Source organism: Aulonocara stuartgranti (genome assembly GCF_965226115.1).
Source record: "Aulonocara stuartgranti genome assembly, chromosome: 4".
NCBI classification, from domain to species: Eukaryota; Metazoa; Chordata; class Actinopteri; order Cichliformes; family Cichlidae; genus Aulonocara; species Aulonocara stuartgranti.
Window position 1 is genome coordinate 421375 of NC_138942.1, and position 22337 is coordinate 443711.

The window sequence follows — 22337 nt, forward strand, 5'->3', positions numbered from 1 at the left end:
CTCCGTTTGACAGTCGCTCATGTCCGTCGCGGCATTTTCCCTCCTCGGGTATCTTCGGCGGTACTCGGTTGCTAACGGTCGGTATGTTCAAATGTTCGGCTGCAGCTCCTCCTGAGTCTCAAGTGAAGAAAGAGCGGAGAGAAAAGAGACCCCCGGACCGGACAGAAGGAGTCTCAGAGCGGGATGACGGTGCTGCAGGAACCTGTCCAGGTATGAAAACACATCTTTGGCTCGTTGTCACGCGTGGGGAGCGGAGCATGTATGAAGTTTGTGCCTGTCTCTGCGCCCGGCCTTAGCGGCGGGTGCAATCCGTGGTGAGAGCGCTGTTCCTCGGCCGCAGGCCCTACAGAGGCCCGCTGACGGCACAGAGAGAGTTTTCTGCGATTATTGGTGGTCGTTAGTACCTTCTGTCACGGCCCGTTCGGGTCACGCAGAGCTGTTAATTTACACCCGGTACAGCTGAGATATGTCATGCCAGACACCTTTTAAAGATTTGTCAGATTAAGATTCCAGGTATTTCCGATCTAATTAAAGGGGAAATTGGTCAGTTTATTTGATATTTCATGATTCGTTTTGTTCCGCACATCTTTTGGGCTCAGATCCAAAAAACGAACACTGTCTAATTTTAAAATAAATCCGGAATCCGAGCAGGTCCATCTGAAGAGGCCTGAGTCCGGCTGAGGGGAAATGACCCGCGGAGAGCGAACAGACACTCTTTAAAGTCAGTATTTCACCGGAACCAACTGTGGGTGGATCACTGACTGTGAGCAGTATTTGTCATAGAACAGGACCCGATGTTCTTAAGTATATCACGGAGTTTAAGATGTGTGCAGGTGAGAGTGCCGAGAGAAACTGTTGGATTTCATATGGAGTTCTGTGTTAGCATGACTCGGTTAGCAGCTAACGCAGTTGCTAGCACTCAATGGAGCTTCAGTGAGGAGGAACTCTGCTTTAAAGTTCATAAAACGATCAGATCCGTTCCTTCGGGGTCTGTTAATGTCAGAGTCTGATCGCAGATCAGAGAACAGATGAAGGTATCCCGCGGCCGTTAGACTCTCACAGCTAACACAGGCTAATGGCAGCTAACTGCCCGGTAACATGAACCGCCGTTAGCTGTTAGCTGCCATGTCAGCCGCGGACTGATGGGTAATGTCTCCTCACAGGTGTGTTTGTGATCTCACTCGGGTAAACTGTGACTGCAGAGTTAAAGTGAAGTGACGTCAGTAACGGAACTGCTGCAGTGATCGATCAGCGTATTGATCAATAACTTTCCTGAGTTTGACCCATCGATAACAGTCTGGCATAAACACGTCCTGTCTCACATGATGCTCTCAGGTGTGTGTTTGGAGTGCTGACCAATGGCAGCACACAGAGTGTTGATCTAACTACGGTATTGGCTATTGATTATGTATGGCTCGCTGTGAGCAGGTACAGGTGACACAGCCTTTATTTTAACCTGGAGTCAAAAACTGTTTACAGTCAGGTAAACCTGTACTGCTGGTAGTCGTTCAGCTTTCTAATGAACAATACCAGCGTTTGATCAATAACTTTGTGTTTACTGTTGAAATACACTGATTATAGCTGAGTGTGGGAGGAGATCTGTTTCTCACAGCAAACTGAGCCAGGAGTTCTGGCTAAATAATGCAGATTTAATGCAAAATCAATCTGAGAAGCTGCACAGATACACCAACGTGTGTGTGGAAACAGTAGGCTTACAGAAGCTCGTCCGTGTCTCCACATGTGGAGGTGATGTGAGACACATCTATGCAGCTGTGTGTCTGGTAACGAGGGCCGGTGACTGAAGTTGGATGTTTTCTGCTCTGCTTGCTGTCGTTGCATTGTTACAGTGAAGTGGGCAAATACATTTATGATGTCACTGCGTGCCGTTGTGTCGTAAGTGGTGAGAACGCTGCTGTCTCTATGGAAATGAGCGGCTTTGCTTCTTTTTCCAACTTCAAACGGCCCAAATCTCCACACTCTAACTCCTCCCACCTCCTTTTCAGCGGCGTCCTCATCTTCAGAGCCTCAGCTTGTCTTGACTTTTCATTGATGTTTTCTGACATCATTTCCTTTTTCTCACTCAGGCTCCTACTGTTAGGACAGGTGTGGTCCTTCCACGCTCTGTGGCTCAGCCTATCCTGACCTGGCTTTGGTAGGGTGGGCAGTTGGAGGGTCATGCCTATTGGAGCCCTTGAGCTCTGGATTCTGAACTCTGATCTTCCTCCTCACCTTAAGCCTCACTCCTGGACTGTAGTTGGGGCTCTAACATAAGAAATCCTACAGGAATGTATTTAATCTCAACATTGTCGCATTGAGTTACGGTCGGCAGATCAGACATGCGAGCGTTTGAGACATGGCTGAACAACAGCATGATGTCTGTTGGGTCTGCGCTTCGCAGGCCCCGCTGGTTTAGAAACCTATTTCTGTGAACAAAGCAAGACAGACTCGAGCTCATGCCAGATAACATTAGACTGTAGTGTCTTTAAACTAATTTCCCTCTGATCAACAGTTTGATTACGTTCTCACATCACGAGAGTTTATTTTCCTAAGTGTCACTGAGATAGATCCACTTTAAAAGAAGTCTCATATATGGCCGTGAGGAGAAGAGAAACTTACAGCAGCGCTGTACTCGGCAGTTCACCTCAGTGTCGCTGTCATCAATCACAACTGAGCTACGTCGACTCAGGTCTGGGATCATCACTGATTTCGACAACTGATTCAAAGGTCCCGACTCAGATTCGGTTTGGGACTCAGTCACAAATGTCATGATGATGATGATGATGATGATCATATTTCTTGGATGCGCAGTCATTAAGATGGGCGGAGCAACGTAATCATGCACGGACTGATGTGAAGACCAAACATGGACAAACTAATTTCCCAAAAAATTTGGTCTGTCAGCGTTAACACGTTAATCCGGTGTTGACGCGACTAAAATTTGTAACGCTCTCAACCCATCTGAAGCGCAGAATGAACAAACTTTGGACAAACTGCCTGGAATACGTTGACAGAGACATTTCAGGGATTGTAGCTCAGTCCGGTCCTGATAGGTTAGTTGTTAATCGTCTTTGTCATAATGTCGCTTATTTGGGATGAAAGACGTAAACCTAAGGATGTAACCAAAGCGGTGTGCTGCTTGTGCAGACGTATAGTGCAAGCTAGAGCAGGGCGATATGGCCAAAAATATTTATCACGATATATATTTGAAAATTTGCGATAACGATATAATTGATGCGAGACAAAATACAACTCCACAACATTACTAGCGCAAAAAGACAACCTTCCATTTATTTTCACTTAAACAAGAAGCTGGTTTTTATGTACATTGAAGCTTTATAAAAATGTAACAGTGCAAATGCAAATTCCTTGCTTAAAGTTTAACCAAAAGGCATTTCCAGTAGAAATGGTCTGACATATCCTGAGCATAACCATGTATAATATCCACTGAAGTTAAAAAGAGGTGCTTTGCAACATTAAACTGCAGTGTGCAGTACGTATTTTTCGGACCATAAGGTGCACGGGATTATAAGGCACATTAAGCGAAACAAAGCAGTCAGATAAATCAAACTTTATTAAACTCATTCTTCTTGCTTCCTCCACTTCTGTACCATTGATTCATTAATGTTGAATTCTCTGGCAGCTGCTCTATTCCCATGTTGTTGCAGTATATTAATGACTAACCTTGTATTGTGGATGGATTATCTCAGTTCTCCTGACTGAAGTTTGGTCCGTTTACAGTATCCTGCCATGCGATTGCATTTGTCTCTAATTATCAGGAACCTTAACGTTAACTTTTATAAGTGGAAAAGTGTTAGTGTTCGTCCTCCAGATTCACTGTTTATGTTATGCTAACATAGCTGTGTCACTAGCGATCACGTAGCACATCATTATATACCAGCTAGCCCAACTTCAGTAACCGTACAAACGTCACTGCTGTTTAGTTTCCTGTCTTCATTTATGTTGGACGTGATAGCAGAGCTGTACGTTTGAATTTTTTCAGAAATCTCTCAGTCAGAACATGCTATATCATGCTTAGGTAACTAGCGAAACTAGCGAGCTAACTTCCGCTAGCTTCCTGCTAGCTCCTAACTCCGTTAAATGTAATAAATTTTGTTTTCATGGATGCCTGGAAGTTAAACTTCATAGTTACACCTGGTTAAGCAGCAATGCTGATCGTATTAAAGATGAAAGAATTTAGACAGTTTTTAACTCTCAGTGATGCTGCAGTGTTCGTTTGACCTGAAATATATGGAGTTTAGGACCCAGATTACTCCCAGATTTAAGAGCATCTTAGTCCGACAAATACGACAATAACGACGGCTGCTTGCATGTTCTGCAAAAAAATGTGCTTTGTCGTGTATCTGACGGACAAACACCAAACCAGTTCCACATCACTGAAGTTGCACCATTTTTACAAACGAATTCTGGTTCATCTGTTTCACTCAACAATCGGCCATGTGCGTATGAAAACAAAGGCACTGCGCATGCGTGTTTTACTCCCATTCTATCGCGATATTTCATTTTCCTATCGTTGCCTAACATTATACCGGTATTACCGTGAACGGTATAATATGGCCCAGCCCTAGTGCAAGCAAAGCTCTCAAACGCGGCTAACTTTCAATTAGAGCTGGGCGATAGAACGATAACGATATGTATCGCGATATAACTTTTTCTCGATAGAAAAATTAAACTATCGCAATAGACCTCGCCGCTCTTCTCCTCTTTGAAGAAAAAAAAAAGAACAGCCAATCCAAATTAAGTAGCGCAGAGCCGAACCAATCACAGCCGCAGCGTCATGTCACGTGACTTGTTACGTACAGCACAAGTGCCAAGCCACATGTGTATTTGTTTGGGAAGCAGCCAGCCACCGTACCGCCCGGGTAATGGAGGAAATGAGTGTGCCGACTAGAAAAATCAACCGAGCGTTACCGAAGAGAAAACAGATGATGGTTCCAACGCCGGAGAGATTGTCGAACGGAAGAGCCATAGAAGTTCCGTAGTGTGAAGGTATTTCGGCTATTTCAAGTCTGACAAAAAACAGAGTAGCGTGCACTGTAAATGTGCCGAAAGCAAGTCTGGAAATACAATAAACTGGTGCATGCGCTACGTCCACACGTACCCGGGCATTCTTGAAAACGCAGATTTTTCTATGCGTTTGCACCTTTAGTCCACACGTAAACGGCGTTTTTGGTCACTGAAAACGAAGATTTTTAAAAACTCCGGCCAGGGTGGATATTTTCTAAAACTCCGTTTTTGCATTTACGTGTGGACTAGAAAAACGGAGAAAACGCAACGTCAAAGGTGTGCGCATTTTTTGACGTCACACTGTGCGCCACGTTATTGTTTCGGTGAAATGAATTTCTACAATACTGTTACTGTTAATTCTACTCTCTGCAGTGTTTAAATGCTTACATATACACACAGTTACTGTCCCTCCACACATACGGCTCGGTTCTGCTTCTATGCCCCAGCTTTGTTTACTTTTTCCCACCGAGGCTTCTAGACTTCTGATTGGCCAACATTTCTGCACGGTTAGGAATCTAGCGCCACCTGCTGCTTTGGCATGTTCATAGCAGCGTTTTCCTTCATTTCTGCCTTTATGTGTGGACGGGATTATTTTTTTAAAATGAAAACAGAAAATCTCCGTTTTCAAAAATACCCGTGTACGTGTGGACGTAGCCTCAGTCTCTGACTGGAAGCGCTAATTCGTCATTCGGCTTTTGTCAGACTAAAGTAACTGTTAAAACTGTTTGAAAAGCTAAGCTATACAACAAGGAGAGATTGAGAATTTCCTTTTAGTTCTCAGTTTATTTGATATTGACAAAAGTTAGTCAGTTTTGTCTGTTCTTCTGTAAAACAAACTAAGATTTATTTTTAGAATTAATATTTTGGTTCTAAGTGGAATTGACAATTTAGTCTGTTTCGTTTGTTCTATTTTGAAACTTAAACGCTTTAGCGGCTGCCTTTTGTGTAGTTTGCAATATTTGCCTTTATTTATCTGAAAAAGTCTCATGTTCCTTAAGTACATCTACCCTGTTGAACTTATTATGGGAAATTACTTGTGAGCAACGGCACATTTAAATCTTACAAATATAGTTATTTGGCTGAACCCAGCGATACCAGACCATGCCGTGCAGCCGACGGGGTTCTTTTCGGTTTACCGCATGGACAGGACAATGGAGTCGGGGAAGAAAAGAGGTGGTGGAGTGTGTTTGATGGTGAACAACAGATGGTGCGACAGCACAAACATCTCCCCACTCACACGCTCTTGCTCGCCCAATCTGGAGCTTTTGATCGTTAAGTGTCGCCCTTTCTATCTCCCTCGGGAATTCACTGCGGTCATTGCCTGAACTGTTTACATTCCGCCTCACGCGGACTCGGACACTGCCTTATGTGAGCTACATGAGGCTCTCACACATCAACAAACACTTCACCGAGATGCCGCACTCATTGTTATGGGAGATTTTAACAGAGTGAATCTCAAACGGACATTTCACAACCTTCACCAGCACATCAACTGCCCCACCCGGGGCACGAGGACATTAGACCACTGCTACACCCCGTTCAAGAACTGTTACAAGGCTCAACCCCTGCCGGCATTTGGAAAATCGGACCATTCCGCCATCTTCCTCATACCTGCTTACAAACAAAGGCTAAAGCAGCAACCACCAATCAGGAGGGAGGTCGCTCGCTGGACGGACCAATCGGTGGCCGCGCTGCAGGACGCACTGGATGACGCAGACTGTGACATGTTTCGGCGCAGCTCTGATGACATCAACATGTTTACGGAAGCGGTTGTGGGATTTATCGGGAAACTAGCGGACGACACAGCAGAAAGAACTATCATCCGAACGTTTCCCAACCAGAAGCCGTGGGTGGATAAAAACATCCGCGACGCTCTGAGATCACGCACCGCTGCCTACAATGAAGGGCTTGTCTCCGGTAATATGGACCTATACAAGGCTGCGTCCTACAACGTGCGCAGCGCGGTCCGAAAGGCAAAGCGGAGCTACGGGGAAAAACTAGAGTCACAGCTACGACAGTGCGACTCTAGGAGCCTGTGGAAAGGACTGCGGACTATAACGGACTATAAACGACCAGCTTCTTCAATGATGAATGCCGATGCTTCACTGGCTGATGAGCTGAACACGTTTTATGCTCGCTTCGACGCCGCAGCAATTAAAACAACAAACGGCTGCGCGCGCTCGGAGTGCACCAGTGAAGAAAATGCATTCGTCATCACAGAGCATGCCGTGAGGAACACCTTCAGGAGGGTGAACACCAGGAAGGCAGCAGGACCAGATGCAATCCCTGGCCGGGTCCTTAGAGCCTGCGCTGATCAACTAGCGCCGGTGTTCACGGAGATCTTCAACCTCTCCCTGGCCCAAGCTGTGGTTCCCACGTGCTTCAAACGGTCCATTATTGTCCCTGTTCCAAAGAAACAACAGCCCGCTTGCCACAATGACTACCGTCCAGTAGCACTGACTTCAATTGTGATGAAGTGTTTTGAAAGACTGATGAGAGATCACATCACTTCTTCACTTCCTCCCACCATCGACTCACTTCAGTTTGCTTACCGGACTAATCGTTCCACAGACGATGCCATATCTCACCTGCTCCACACATCCCTGAGTCACCTGGACACTGGCAGAGGGAATTATGTTAGGATGCTGTTCGTGGACTACAGTTCAGCATTCAACACAATAATTCCCTCTAAGCTTTTCACCAAGTTGACGGATCTAGGACTCAGCTCATCACTGTGTCAGTGGATCCTCAACTTCCTCACAGACAGACCCCAACAGTGAGGGTGGGAAACAAGTCTCCCCCTCCATCTCACTCAGCACTGGAGTGCCTCAGGGCTGTGTTTTAAGCCCCCTGCTGTACTCACTGTACACTTATGACTGTGTAGCCACATCCGACACCACCTCCATTGTCAAGTTTGCTGACGACACTGCTGTTGTGGGCCTGATCTCCGACAACATCGAGACGGCCTACCTGGAGGAGATTAGGAACCTGGAGACCTGGTGCCAGGAGAATAACCTCCTCCTAAACATCAGCAAGACTAAGGAGCTGATCGTGGACTTCACTACAAAGCAGGCGAGGAATTACAAACCCCTCATCATCAGTGGCACGCCAGTGGAGAGAGTGGACAGTTTCCGATACCTGGGTGTCCACATCACTCAGGACCTGTCATGGTCCTGTCACATCAACACCCTGGTTAAGAAAGCCCGTCAGCGTCTCTTCTTCCTCAGAAGACTTAGAGACTTCCATCTGCCACTGAAGGTGCTCAAGAACTTCTACTCCTGCACCATCGAGAGCGTCCTGACGTCAAACATCTGCACCTGGTTTGGGAACAGCACCAAGCAGGACAGACGAGATCTGCAAAGGGTGGTGCGCTCGGCAGAACGCATCATTCAATCAGAGCTCCCTGACCTGCTGTCCATCTACACCAAGCTGTGCAAGTCCAAAGCTAGGAAGATTATGATGGACCTCTCCCATCCCAACAATGGACTCTTCTCACTGTTGAGGTCTGGGAAGCGCTTCCGTTCCCTTAAGGCCAAAACAGAGAGAATGAAGAGGAGCTTCTTCCCCCAGGCTATTCGGGCCCTGAACCAGGTGTAGGACTGGACTCTCCCAAACACGTCACTATAAGACTGGACTCTCACACACGTCACCACACGCACCACCACACATTTCCTATAATCCTATAATTCCTATAATTTATAATCCTTATCTTTATAATGTCTTCTGCTATTTGCACATTCTTTACTGTAAATTCCTAAGTTAATTTGTAAATTTTTGTAGTAAATTGTAAATATTGTAGAACTTTTCTTCTGTCATTTAATGGTCGGGCATTGTACAGCTACAAGCATTTCACCCCCATGTCATACTGTGTATGGTTGTGTGTGTGTGACAAATAAAATTTGAATTTGAATTTGAATATATCGTGATAGATATCGTTATCGCCTGAAATGAAAAAAACATATCGTGATATGAAAAAATCTTATATCGCCCAGCTCTACTTTCAATTCAATTCAATTTTATTTATATAGCGCCAAATCACAACAAAAGTCGCCTCAAGGCGCTTCATAGATACAGAGACTGGTTGGGGTGAGAGAAGGAAGACAGGATAAAAGACAAAGACTAACTGGCATGAGCATGTGCGTGTTCACCATCCGGCTGAGAATGCTAGGCTATCAGCAGCTTCTGCAGCTCTGTCAACAAGGATTTGGCGCTCTCTGAGGAGGGGGCTGTTTTTTCTGTTGATAGGATCTATTAGCGCCATCATTATTGGCAAACTTACTCATGGGCAAATAAATCAAAACGATGGGCAATAGGCTGATAATCGATAGATTCTTCCAATCGCCCAACCCTAGTTTACAGTCGCTTCAGGACAATAACAGTAACAGACAAATGACAATATTTTATAAAGTTTACAAAATATAAGAAATAGCTCAGTTATAAATATTACAGAGGTGAAATATACACGATCAAGATTTTACTCTAACCTGGAAACTTTGTTATTTTACTGCAAAAGGCTGTTGCTGCTGCACTGTGAGCTGTGTGTTAGGTGGAGGGAGTTCAGTTATATCCACAGGCAGAAAAGATTTCCTGTGTCGTTCAGTGATGCATTATGGGTAATCTCAGTTTCTCACTGAATGTGCAGACTCATCATCAACAGTTTACGAACAGGGTTCATGCAGGTGCTTGAAACCCTTGAAAATTCGTGGACTTTAATGTCTTTTCAAGGTTTAAAGATTTCGGTTGTGGTGCTTAAAACAGCTGCAAACTGTTTTTCATTCAGCACAAATAACTGTCTGAATACTTTTCTTATCACATAGAGACATAAAATCAGTCGCAAGTTTGTCCGCCTGGGGCTGCTTGCACCTCTGCATGTCAGTTTGCCCCCCCCCCCCCCAACATGGGTGGGTGCACTAACATTACTCCAGGTTGCCGTTTTAATGAGTGTTTGAGTATTACATTACGCATGCTAATTTTTAAAGTTATTATTTTTTTTTTGCTAACCATTAAACTCACTGGACAAATGATTGAAGTGCACTGAGTGTGATGCAATACAGCAGCGCTACGCAGTTAGTTATGGTGATTTATGTAACTCTGTGTCTTTGGCAACACCTCAGGGGGAAACAATGGTAATATGATTCATACGTGCACAGAGTTGACACGTTTTTGTGCTCCCGAAGTTCCCCGGCCTTCATTCAAAACGTGTTTATTGTGAGCACCTACACATGAAACAAGCTCACACTGAGGCCTTTGGGCACTATCAGGAGACACATATGTTTCATACTTTAAGGGTGCCTGCTTATTTAAGGGAGATGATACATGATGGCTGTACATATTAATATTACAGATGATAGATTAAATGAACAGGTTTTCGATGCTCGTGCATTCTTAAAGTCTCCTATGTCGAATGAACTGAGTGAGTCATGTGTCCACAGCCCCTCCCAGTCAGAGCTTTTCTCCCTGCCTGTTTACTATACATGATGTTATTAGCACAAACACTTTCAAGGTGATCATTTAGGACTTCAACAATAATACACACAGCAGTGTAGTTAAACATCTTACAGTTTTATGTTGAGTGTCACACAGTAAAGAAGCATCAGTATTTGTTGAGAAGACTTTTTCATCTGGCCTGACTGTGTGTTATTTTGTGGTGTTTGGTACAGGTCTCTTGTTTTGTTGGGTTGTTGTTTCCAACAGGAGATGAATATCTCTAACAAGTTAATTTGTTCGTATTTCCACATCTTAATTTTAAGCTAAATGTGTGTTTTGAGTTGCTTTTTAACAAAGGTGTTTAAGCCGAGGGTGTTTTGCTTTAAATTTCACATGGTCTTACTGAGGTGATGTGACGTGAAACATCTATTTTTTTTTTTGGTAATGTCCTTGAAAATGAACCTTAAAAGGTGCTTGAATTTGACCCTGATACAGGCCTGTATAAAACACTCCACAGAGCTGGGGGACACGGGAGGCTATCTTGGTCGTAGACGAAACCTGTGAGGCGTCGGCTTTCAGCGCCGTGTCCGTGCCGTCAGGTGAACGTGTTTCCACGTTTTAGTGGAATCGTTGACCTGGTCTTTCTTTTGTGAGCTTTAAGCTGATTCTGGAGTTTCAAACACATTTATATTTAAAAATCGATGTCAGGATTTAATTCTTCGATAGTGCGTTATTCAAGTTAAAATCGATTTGAATCAGGAAATCTTTTTTTTTTTCCAACCCTAGTTAACTTCTTGAAATAAAAACATACAATCAGGTAAATAAGTACCTGAGCAATGAGCGTGGACACTTGACCCGGTAACTGAGGTTTGTTATCGTGACACAAAAGACTGATAAGCATGAAAATTCATATCTCGTCCACTGTCATTTGAGGGTTTGTCGGTAACGTGGTGAAAATTGTGTGACATGAAGTCGGGCAGGGATACACTCCACAGCATCACTGAACAAAGTCTTGCTCCACATAGTGAGCAAGATGCTTGTTGTGACAGCCTATTTACACTTGTTTATTTACTTTAGCTACATCTAGGCGTGGGCGGTATAAACGTATACGGTAGAAACCATATAAATTTGGCCAACGGTAGAGAGTTTGACTATATACGCGATAGCGTATGTTGATGGTGTCATCGAGCTGCGCCTGTTTTGGTCGAAAGCATTGCAGCGTCTGCAAACAACATCATCTGCTCCATACCATTGATTCATTAATGCCGAATTCTCTGCAGCTGCTCTGTTCCCATGTTGTTGCAGTATATTAATGACAAACCTCGTATTGTGGATGGATTATCTCAGTTGTTCTGGTCCGTTTACAGCATCCTGCCATGCGATTGCATTTGTTCCTGACCAGCAGGAACCCTCACGCTAAATTTTATCGAATGGAAAAAAGTTAGCGTTCATCCTCCAGCTTCACTCTGTTTATGTTATGCTAACCTAACTGTTTTGCTAGCGATCACGTAGCACATCATTATATACCAGCTAGCCCAACTTCAGTAAACCTACAAACATCACTGCTGTTTAATTTTCTGTCTTACTTTATGTTGGAAGTGACAGCAGAGCTGTACGTTTGAATTTTTTTTATTAATCTCTCAGTCAGAACATGCTATATCATGCTTAGGTGGAAACTAGCGAGCTAACTTCTAACTCCGTTAAATGTAATAAATTCTGTTTTCATGGATGCCTGGATGTTGAACTTAATTGTTACACCTGGTAAAGCAGCAACGCTGATCATTTTATTAAAGATGGAAGAATTTAGACAGTTTTTAACTCTCAGTGATGCCGCAGTATTTGTGTGACTTTGGGACCTGACTATGGCAGCCGTAATGCTCCGACAATCCCTCAAGCCGTGCGGCTTCGTAGCTTACCAAAGTTGGAGGTTCAAGGTCAGTAAGCACAGCCAGAATTCATAGAAAAGGCGCACTGTCAATTTTTGAGAAAGGATTTTAATTGTGCCTTATAGTGTGTAAAATACGTTATACAGAAGAAAAGAATATATGCAACATGTATTGTTACCGCATATGCTTCAAATTATACCGCGATATGGATTTTAAGCCATATCACCCAGCCCTAGCTACATCTACATGTTTAGCAGGTTTTTCACTGTTTCAGGATTATTACATGTCCAGCGTGGCCGACAAGTTAATGTTATGTGGTATGCTCATCTAGCATACGTGGCTAACTTCAGGAAGCTAACTTCAGCGAGCTCCGTGATCCACCGTGGCAGTGATGACGTGACTCTTCGATTCAGTGCCTCTGGTACCAATGAGCTCATAAAGAGTCAAATGAATGTCGGGCACACCTGAGGCCAGCGCATTGCTGTGGACCCCGACAGTTTATCATGTGACCTGTTGTAAGATGACTTGCCCCTCCCAGCTGCGCCTCACTTATCTGTCTCTGTCAGGCTGCAGTGTGGCAGGCTCTGAACCACTACGCCTACCTGGACGCTGTTTTCCTCGCAGAGAGGCTCTACGCTGAAGGTAACACCTGTCTGTGTGTCCACATACACTCCTGTCAGTACCTGTTTTTCACCCGTGTGTCTCACCTGTGTGTGTCAGTGAGGTCAGAGGAGGCGCTTTATCTGTTGGCCACATGTTATTATCGCTCGGGGAAGCCCTACAAAGCCTACCGGCTGCTGAAGGCTCACAGTTGCTCCACGCCACAGGTTCGATTCCTGCTGGCAAAGTGCTGCGTGGAGCTCAGCAAGTAAGAACACATGGCCACACACACACACACACACACAGAGGTAAATGTAAAAGTAGTCAGAAATGATAAACTTCAGGAAATAGAGTCCATTCGGACCCCGCCTCTCTGACCCCGCCTCTTTGTCTCTCAGGCTGGCGGAAGGAGAGCAGGTTCTGATTGGTGGTGTGCTGAACAAACAGAAGAGTCAGGATGACATCATCACAGAGTTTGGAGACTCCGCCTCTTTCACGCTATCTTTACTGGGGCACATTTACTGGTAAGAACCAAACTCACCTGCGCTCCACAGGTGAGGATGCTCTGCTGACTCACCTGTCTCTCTCTCTCTCTCTCTGTGAGCAGTAAGACAGATCGTGTTGCCAAAGGTGCCGAGTGTTTTCAGAGGAGTCTAACTCTCAACCCGTTCCTCTGGTCGCCTTTCCAGAACCTCTGTCACCTAGGTAACGCACACATCCTCCTGTGGAGTCATGAGCACTGTCAGGCTCCACGTGACTTCAATTACACTTGATGCTTTGTGTTTTAGGAGAGAAACCAGACCCAGATCAGGTGTTCAGGTTGTCCTCGCTACAGAACTGCTCCATTGCCCCACCTCCACCATCTGTAAGCCCTGCCCAGAACTCCTCCCATAGATTAGACACCGCCCTCATGGAGACGCCACAGGACACGCTGGTGAGCAACACAAATGCACCTGCAGTGCGGCTGTTTGAGCTTTGACCCATGAGCAGCTGACAGCGTTTTTGTTTTTTAGGAGTTGAATCGTCTGAATCTGGAATCGTCAAACGGAAAGCTGGCGTCTGATTTGTCCGTCTCCTACATCGACTCCTCCCTCATCTCTCCAGACACCGGCTCCTTATTGGGGAACACGGTTTCTATGGCGTCAGCTGGCTCACTTTTAGCTAAACAGAACAAGCCCAAGAGTGGGCGGAGTTTACTTGGAGGTCCTGCAGCCCTCAGCCCACTAACGCCAAGGTGAGTACAACACCTGCACAGGTGAGTTGGAGTCTTACCTTTGCAGCTGGAAGTGTGTTTACAAACTGTGTGTGTGTGTGTATGTGTAGCTTTGGCATCCTGCCCTTGGATCCCAGCCCAGGAGACCCCACATATCTACAGAACTATTCATCCACTATGGAAACACAAACTACAGCCCCCAGCAAGAAGGTAACAGCACAGACACACACAAACAGACAGGAGTGTCTGTGATTTCACCTTTGAGTTCTGGAGCTGAAAAGAGCCAATCAGGAAGATGTTTGCTCATGTAACAGACAGGAGTCGCCCCCTGCTGGTCACCAGTCAGCTATGTCGAAGCTTTGAATAATAACAGAGATGTGACAAACAAGAAGCACATTACTGTCATACTTCACACGTAACCTTCATAACATCATCAAATGGCTCGCACTTAACACTGCATTTCAAAATAAGGGACTTCCTGTCAACACCTTTGACCTTAATCCTAACTCAGTGGTTCTGAAATAAATGACAACAATGACATGTTTCAGTTTTTCTTCTTGACCCCAGTAATGTTCACAACAAGGCTAGTACAGGTTAAACACTTCATGTTCACCTCACAGGAAGTTACATCATTCCCTTTGAGAAACACAAACAGTCCCTAGCCGTAGGATGATATCCACCCCTCTTCCTCTGCTCACCTGTACCTGTCTCTCCGTCTCAGGCTGTTTCCAGGATCAGTCAGTCCAAGTCTGTCTTCAGTCAGAGCGGTAACAGCAGAGACGTTCTCCCCATCCCCTTCAACCAATCGCAGACCTCTGCACCTCACAGCAGGTAACTATGGCAGCCAATCACAGGACCTGCTGCACAGCAGGGATCAGTTCCGACTGCCTGATGATCCAAACGTGTCGGCCCTTCAGCTGCTTTGATCTTCTTTAGGTGATCTTCAGGAGGAAGATGAGAAGCTGAAAATTGTATATGATGACTCGTAATTTCACTTTACCACCTCTGATGGACTTGCAGGTACCAGTGTGTCCACCTCTGATCACCTGTCTGTGTCTCAGTGGCTCTCCTCAGGTCCTCAGTCCCAGCATGTCGGGGCCGCCAAATGTTCAGCCCAGAAGAAGCTCCAGATTGTTTACAAGCGCCAGCTCTACTGCCAAGGTACTCACTGTAGTACTCACTGTAGTAGTAAGTTAAATCTAACCACTACATGCTGTAGTAGCACCTGTTTGGTGCCTCCAGCCTTCCTCCTGACTGTCCTTCTCCTCTCTGCAGGAGAACAGTAAGAAGCTGAAGATGAAGTTCCCGACAAAGATCCCGAACAGGAAGACGAAGTGTAAATCGGCGAAGACGTCCAACAGCACCAACCTGAACGAGAGCCTGGACATCCTGAGACTGGATCCCAGCCTGAGTCTACCTGAGACAAAGATCCCACAGTACCAGAGGGCCGCCGCAGGTACGCCTCCAGGCTCGGCCTCCAGGCTCCGCCTCCTCCAGGGCTGCTGTAATCAATGCAGTAAGTACAGTTTATGTGACGCACCTGTTATGTTTTCAGACAGCATAATGGCGTTGCTACGGGAACTGGGACGGGGCTACCTGGCGCTGTGCTCGTACAATTGTAGAGAAGCCATAAACATCCTGACCTCGCTGCCCCCCCAGCACTACAACACCGGCTGGGTCCTCACGCACATCGGCAAGGGCTACTTCGAGCTGGCCGAGTACACACAGGTAACGCACACAGGCCTGCAGGTATCAGGCTGTTGTTCTCCTTCATCTCATAGTGGACAGAAATTATTTTTGGAGCGGCACAAATAATTTGTGTGGCATCAGATTTGATGCAGAACAGCTGATTGTTCTGTAAATAGTTTGAAATGTTTGTTGAAAAAACGCCTTGGCTGTATTTTCAGGTAAACAGCTGCAAAAAACTTCGTTGTTTGTATAACTCAGTTACTTTTTTGAAGAAGTAACTACATAATTAATTGCCCAACATTGGTCATTATTTACTGTATTTTGCAGACAGAGTTACAGACTCTCTCCCAGACCACAGACTCACAATACAAGTCAGAGCTTTATAAAAAAAAAAAAAAAGAAAAGGAAAGTTGTGTTTTCAAAATTGGAGTTATTTTTTACTTCCAATAGTGTTAACATGCTACAGGTCATGAACAAGATTTGTTTTTTTTAAATTTTCATTGTAAGTGGGCTAAAGCAGTTAATTAAAAGTAGTCTAATATAAATGTAAATGCTGTAATTTGATTATTTTAATAAACCATGTAACACGTCTGCTGTTGCTCACTGTGGTCCAAGTGTCCGCTCAGGGAGTTTGTGTGTTCAGACACATGAAACATCAGAGGGAACATTGGTTGCGACTCACCTATACACAGTGCTGTGCAAAAGTAACTTCCCTGACCTGATGACTGTCAGTGACCGATTGTTTGAGTTCAGATTCTTTGGAGAGCCAATCAGAGGTGGAGTTGCTGGTGTGTTTCAGATCACCATCCTGCTGCCCAAGTGCTCTTGAGCTTCAGGGTGTGAACTGATGGCTGGACATTCTGGCAGAGAGTGGTCCAGGTGCTGCAGCAGCCCCAGACCGTCACACCACCACGTCTGACTGTAGAAATGTCTCCGTCAATTTTTCAGACCACCTCACTTTGTCTTTAGATGGTGGTGTGACGTGCTGACGTGGTCTCATCGTGATTTAACAGCAGGGGCGGTTACCTTTGCACACAGCGCAGGTGTGTTCAGATTGGTTGTACTAGCACCGCTGGCACTGGACTCAGTTTTATCTGAAACGTATCTGTGTCACAGACATGGGGAGGGAAAAAATAAGGAAGGGGGCGGTGTCTTTGTGGTCATCTCATGGCGCACCTGCAGACTGCCTCCAGTCCAGGTGAAGCCTCATTTGGATACTGCTGGTGCTTGTCCGTTGTCATGACAATGTGTGTTTGTAGGCGGAGCGTATGTTCAGCGAGGTGCGCAGGATCGAGTCGTACAGAGTGGAGGGGATGGAGATTTACTCGACCACGCTGTGGCACCTGCAGAAAGACGTCGCCCTGTCGGCGCTGTCCAAAGACCTGACCGACATGGACAAGAACTGTCCCGAGGTAAGGAGCTCACCTGTCCAGGTCAGAAACCCACTGATTGTGTGACACTGAGACACATGTACTGTGTGTCTACAGGCCTGGTGTGTAGCAGGAAACTGTTTCAGCCTGCAGAGAGAGCACGACATCGCCATCAAGTTCTTCCAGAGAGCCATCCAGGTATGCCACGGTTACAAGCACTGATTCTGGGAAGAAGGTCTCTGGTCAGCTGGGGCCACCTCACCTGTACAGAAATGGTTTTGTGTTCTGAGTCAGCTGATGCCCCTCCCTCTCTGTACCCGTCTCAGGTGGACCCGGGCTTCGCGTATGCGTACACTCTGCTGGGTCACGAGTTCGTTCTGACAGAGGAGCTGGACCGAGCGCTCGCCTGCTTCAGGAACGCCATAAGAGTCAACAACAGACACTACAATGCCTGGTACACTGATACCGCCTCCACATTGACCACGCCCACTGACAGTACATGTATAAAGGTTCCACCACGGGGCCCTGCTCTCCCTGATAGGTGTAGCCTCTTTAGAAACAAGCAGATGCTGAGACAGCAAGTGTAGTGGTACAGACAAGGTACGCAGAGAGACATGTGGGAATAAACCAGTGAGAATGTGAGCAGCTTTACTGCTGAGAGCAGAACCTACACCGTCGTCCTTTTCCAGAGTGGAGCACAAAAGGTCTCAAACTTAAACCTCGTGTTAGAAGTTATGAAAACACAGAGTAAAAGAGTAAAGTTACAGTTCAGTGTTGACTGTTACATAAAATCAACTGTATACAAAGTTTTTGTGTGCGCACAGGTCCACAGGCCTGAACATGATGAACTTTGACCTGCTGCTCACCACAAACACACGCAGATATTTTTCTTTTTCTTACGACTACAGTTAAACGACAGTCTTACTCAGTGAGGTAACACAACGTGTTTTTATTGTCACAGCAGCTTTTTCTTCATCATTTAAAAAAAACGCAGATATTTCTTGAACACCATAGTGGGCTGTCTGTGGGCCGCACTCCTGCTCCACACTCATAGACACTGACACCAATTTTTTTTTTTTTTTTTTTAACCCGTAATGATCGTTTTTAATCTTCTTCATTGTGTGTGTGTGTGCGCGCGCAGGTATGGTCTGGGAATGATTTACTACAAACAGGAGAAGTTTAACTTGGCTGAGATCCACTTTAAGAAAGCCCTGAGCATCAACCCTCAGAGCTCCGTGCTGCTCTGCCACATTGGAGTGGTAAGTTTTCACACGCCCACTGGAGGCGCACCTGAGCACGTGCAGAATGAACCGTTACAGTTCCAATTTTTTAGATGTTTACAAGATTTCTGTGTGAAAGGGATGTCACGACACCATGAGCCGCTTTACAGCATCCTCCATTTTGGTTTGGGGCATGAAGCGAGCAGTCATCTCGTGAGAGCCTTACTTCCACCTGCTGCTTCTCCGCATAGGAGACAAACAAATAAACATCAACCGGTTTCTGACCAGTGAGACTAATGAAGTGCAATGACTGCAACAGATGAGCTGTTAGCTCGTAGCACTGACCCTCTGGTGTGTGTGTGTGTGTGTGTGTGTGTGTGTGTGTGTGTGTACGCAGGTGCAGCATGCTCTGAAGAAGTCTGATGCAGCCTTAGAAACATTGAACCGAGCGATCGGTATCGACCCCAAAAACCCACTCTGCAAGTTCCACAGAGCCTCCATCCTGTTCGCCAACGACAAGTACAAGGTAATCAATACTTGTCAGAACTGACTGTGATGAATGTAATCGGCTGGTGTGAAAACACACTGAGGGTCTGAAAGCTGACCGGAAGGAAACTGTGTGACATCATAAAGTGCTCTGTGGATTAAAACCCAGAGCCAGTGACTCCCTGATCAATACTCTTCTGTTCTAACCCTGTTCTGTAATCAGATTACATAAAGCATGACCTTTGACCTTTGTCTGTGTGAAGTCATGTTATTCATACAGAAACATAAAAACATTTCAAATGTTAAAACTGAGAAAATGAATCCTTTTAATAAATTGATGAGCTCGTGAATGAGAATCAGCACGGTCCTCAGCCAGGAAAGGGTGCAGCGCCCACTCAGGGACAGCTCCTGCTCCAGGTGGGGGAGTTTAAGTATCTCAGGCTCTTGGGGTTTGATAGAAGGGAGCGGGAGAACCACAGATGGATTAGTACTGCAGTGACGCGGACGCTATACCGGTCTGTCGTGGTGAACAGAGAGCTGAGTGTATCTACGTCCTTATCCTCACCTATGGTCACAAGCTGTAGGTCATGATGGAAAGAACGAGATCGTGGATACAAGCGGTGGAAATGAGCTTCCTCTGAAGGGTGGCTGGACTCTCATTTAGAGATGGGATGAGAAGTTCAGCCATCCGGGAGGGAACCGCTGCTCCTCCACATCAAAAGGAGCCAGCTGAGGTGGTTCGGGCATCTGACAAGGATGCTCTGGGCAGGTAGGACAGCTCCGTGTTTCCTCTCTAACATCAGTCTGTGATGTTGGAGAGGAATCCTCCATCCTGTGATGGAGGATTCCAGCTGTTCAGCAGTCCTGGCTCTGCTTCGTCCTGTTGTTGCTTACATGATGCTCCAGATGTTGTCAGCTGGCCAGAGGTCTGGACTGCAGGCGGGCCGGTTCAGCGACCGTGCGGCTGAGACAGATGCAGTCTCCGGTTTAGCATCCACGTTCGCAGGCAGCATCCACGTTCGCAGGCAGCATCCACGTTCGCATGCGTCTGACCTCAGATTAATTTTAAAGGAGCTTTGATGTTTCTCCATCGTGGTCACATGTGGCTTCTTCTATGCATGATGCGTGGACTGCACGCTGAGTTCTCATTGGTTGACGGCATCAGAAAGGGAGCGACAGCAGCATTCACTGCAATGTAAACGAGCAGGGAAAAAAGGAGCATGAAAACCTCAGACAACAGCAGGAGGCCACACGCCACTTAGACAGCGCCCCCTGCTGTTAGACGCTTGTACTGTTGTGCTGTCTGCCTCTCTGATCTGTGTGTGTGTGTGTGTGTGTGTGTGTGTGTGTGTGTGTGTGTGTGTGGGTGCGTGCATGCGTGCAGGCGGCTCTGCAGGAATTGGAGGAGCTGAAGCAGATTGTTCCTAAAGAGTCGCTGGTTTACTTCCTCATTGGAAAGGTAAGTGTGACCTTTGACCTCTTTTTGTCATCAGAAACGCTGTCATCACTGAAAGCTGTTCAGGTGTGCAGAGAAATTAAGCAGCTAGTCAGAGCAATCCTTGGAGCAACTGTAAGCCCGTAATTTCCTGAGTGATGAATAAATGTTCTGATGACTGTTACACCTGTGCCTCAGGTGTATAAGAAGCTGGGGCAGACTCACCTGGCTCTGATGAACTTCAGCTGGGCGATGGACCTGGACCCTAAAGGAGCCAACAACCAGATCAAGGAAGCCATCGACAAGAGATACCTGCCTGAGGACGAAGGTACGCACTGTTGCCACTGTTTGGTGATGTCATATGCAGAGAGGAAGTAGTCCACACTCATGTTTAGTTGATGGCGTTTTACCGTCTGTGGTCCTGGGTTTGATTCTTCTGTAGAATCACTGTGTTCGGCACCACTTCACAGAACAAACATGTTTTCACAGCAGAAAACTGTAAACGTGTTTAACATCATTTCCAGAATTACAAACGTAAATTTAAAATGTGTGTAGAAATCTTGCAAACAATAAACTTGATGTAAAAACGCAGCAAGGGCCTTGGCCACGCATGTATTTAAACCCGTTACAGAAGCTGTCACAATAGGACGCCACACAACTGATTTGTGCCAAAAAGTCGTTCCTGTCCATTACAGGGCAGCAGGGCAGGTCACAGCCCTGACACCTGCAGGTGTATCCCTCCTCCTGTTGTCCACCTGGGCCCATGTCTGAGTATTGTCATTAGAAAATCTTGTTTTTCCCCGTAACTCTGGTTTTACTCGGCCAATCAACACCAAGTCAGGTTTACAGTTTGAATTTTCAACACAAGTGGAAACGGAGACTTGGTGAGGCTGCGTTGCCATGTGACGCGGACACGCCGGTGTGTCCGTCAAGGGTTAAAGATTCTGTATCTCTGTTAAAATAAAATATTTCAGGGCTTTCTGACAAATACTGAATTTTGGAGTGTGTGGATCAAACGCGAAAGAAAACACTTGTACCTGGAAGCATCGAGGACGTCATTTCCACCCCACAGAAATGAAAAACTGCTGCTGCGGCCCGACGGGTGCCTAGCAACACGATTGTTTACACACATTTTGACATGAAGCATTTGACAATGAACTGTAACACAAGCCACACCAAGCTAGCTGTGATTGATAAATAAATATAAGAGATGAGTAACTACTGCACGGCTCAAGATGGGATGTTGAGCAGAGCGTGTGAGTGAGCCGGGAACTGATGAGCAATGAGGGAACCGTGGCTGAACGCAGCCAAGTGAGAGCAGAGCAGCAGGAGCGGAAGCCTTCTGCTTCTGCAGTCACTAGTTTGAAATGTGCTGATGTCTTTCTAACCGTTCATTATTTTAGCACACACACATTATCCAGATTCATTTTGATCTTTCACGTTCTTCTGGAAACGTTACTTATTGAATTCTGTTGTCAGCTTATTCCGAGTTTATTTGTAAAAAAAAAAAAAAAAGGTCTAACCTGTCTCCCTCCAGCAGCCGAGGTGGACGACAGTCAGGACAGCAGCATCATGACGGACGCCGACGACACGCAGCTCCACACGGCCGAGAGTGATGACGTTCTTTAACCACGCCCTTTGGCTCCACCCCAACCCTGGCTTGAGCCAGTCCCTCCCCTGTTTTGATTGGCCAGAGGCGTACTGTTCCTAGGCAATGACAGACCTTCAGTTTAGCTCCGCCTCTCTCCCCATCCTCCTGTTGGCTGAAACGGACTGCTGGTGCCCTGAAACCCCGCCCCCTGACACTTCCTTCCTGTCATGTCATCACAGCTGGGTTTTTTTTGTTTTGTTTTTAATATTTTTCTTTTGTTTTGTTTTCCATCCTGATGGTAATAATCAATAAACATTTAAACCCCGCCCACTGCTGTCTGCTTCCTCTGTAGCCAGCCAGAGCCCAGAGTCCTTTTATAGGAAGCAAGTTCAGCT

At 45.9% G+C, this 22337-nt stretch overlaps 1 protein-coding gene across 2 annotated transcripts; it reads left to right on the forward strand.

The window, feature by feature from the left end:
* The first annotated feature begins 42 nt into the window (after positions 1-42).
* Positions 43-22268, forward strand: cdc27 (cell division cycle 27). Of its 2 annotated transcripts, none has more exons than XM_082531436.1 (20): positions 43-210; positions 12905-12980; positions 13059-13206; positions 13337-13462; positions 13546-13643; positions 13727-13872; positions 13952-14172; positions 14262-14361; positions 14873-14982; positions 15213-15312; positions 15427-15607; positions 15707-15879; positions 17100-17252; positions 17328-17408; positions 17537-17664; positions 18352-18469; positions 18828-18956; positions 20301-20375; positions 20550-20679; positions 21892-22268. In XM_082531436.1, exons 1-20 carry the CDS (start codon positions 184-186, stop codon positions 21978-21980), a joined length of 2409 nt encoding a protein of 802 aa, XP_082387562.1. In that variant the 5' UTR covers positions 43-183; the 3' UTR covers positions 21981-22268. The 2 variants fall into 2 exon arrangements, with proteins under 2 accessions (XP_082387562.1, XP_082387561.1); XM_082531435.1 differs by having other exon boundaries at positions 44-210; positions 21889-22268.
* Positions 22269-22337: the final 69 nt, after the last annotated feature.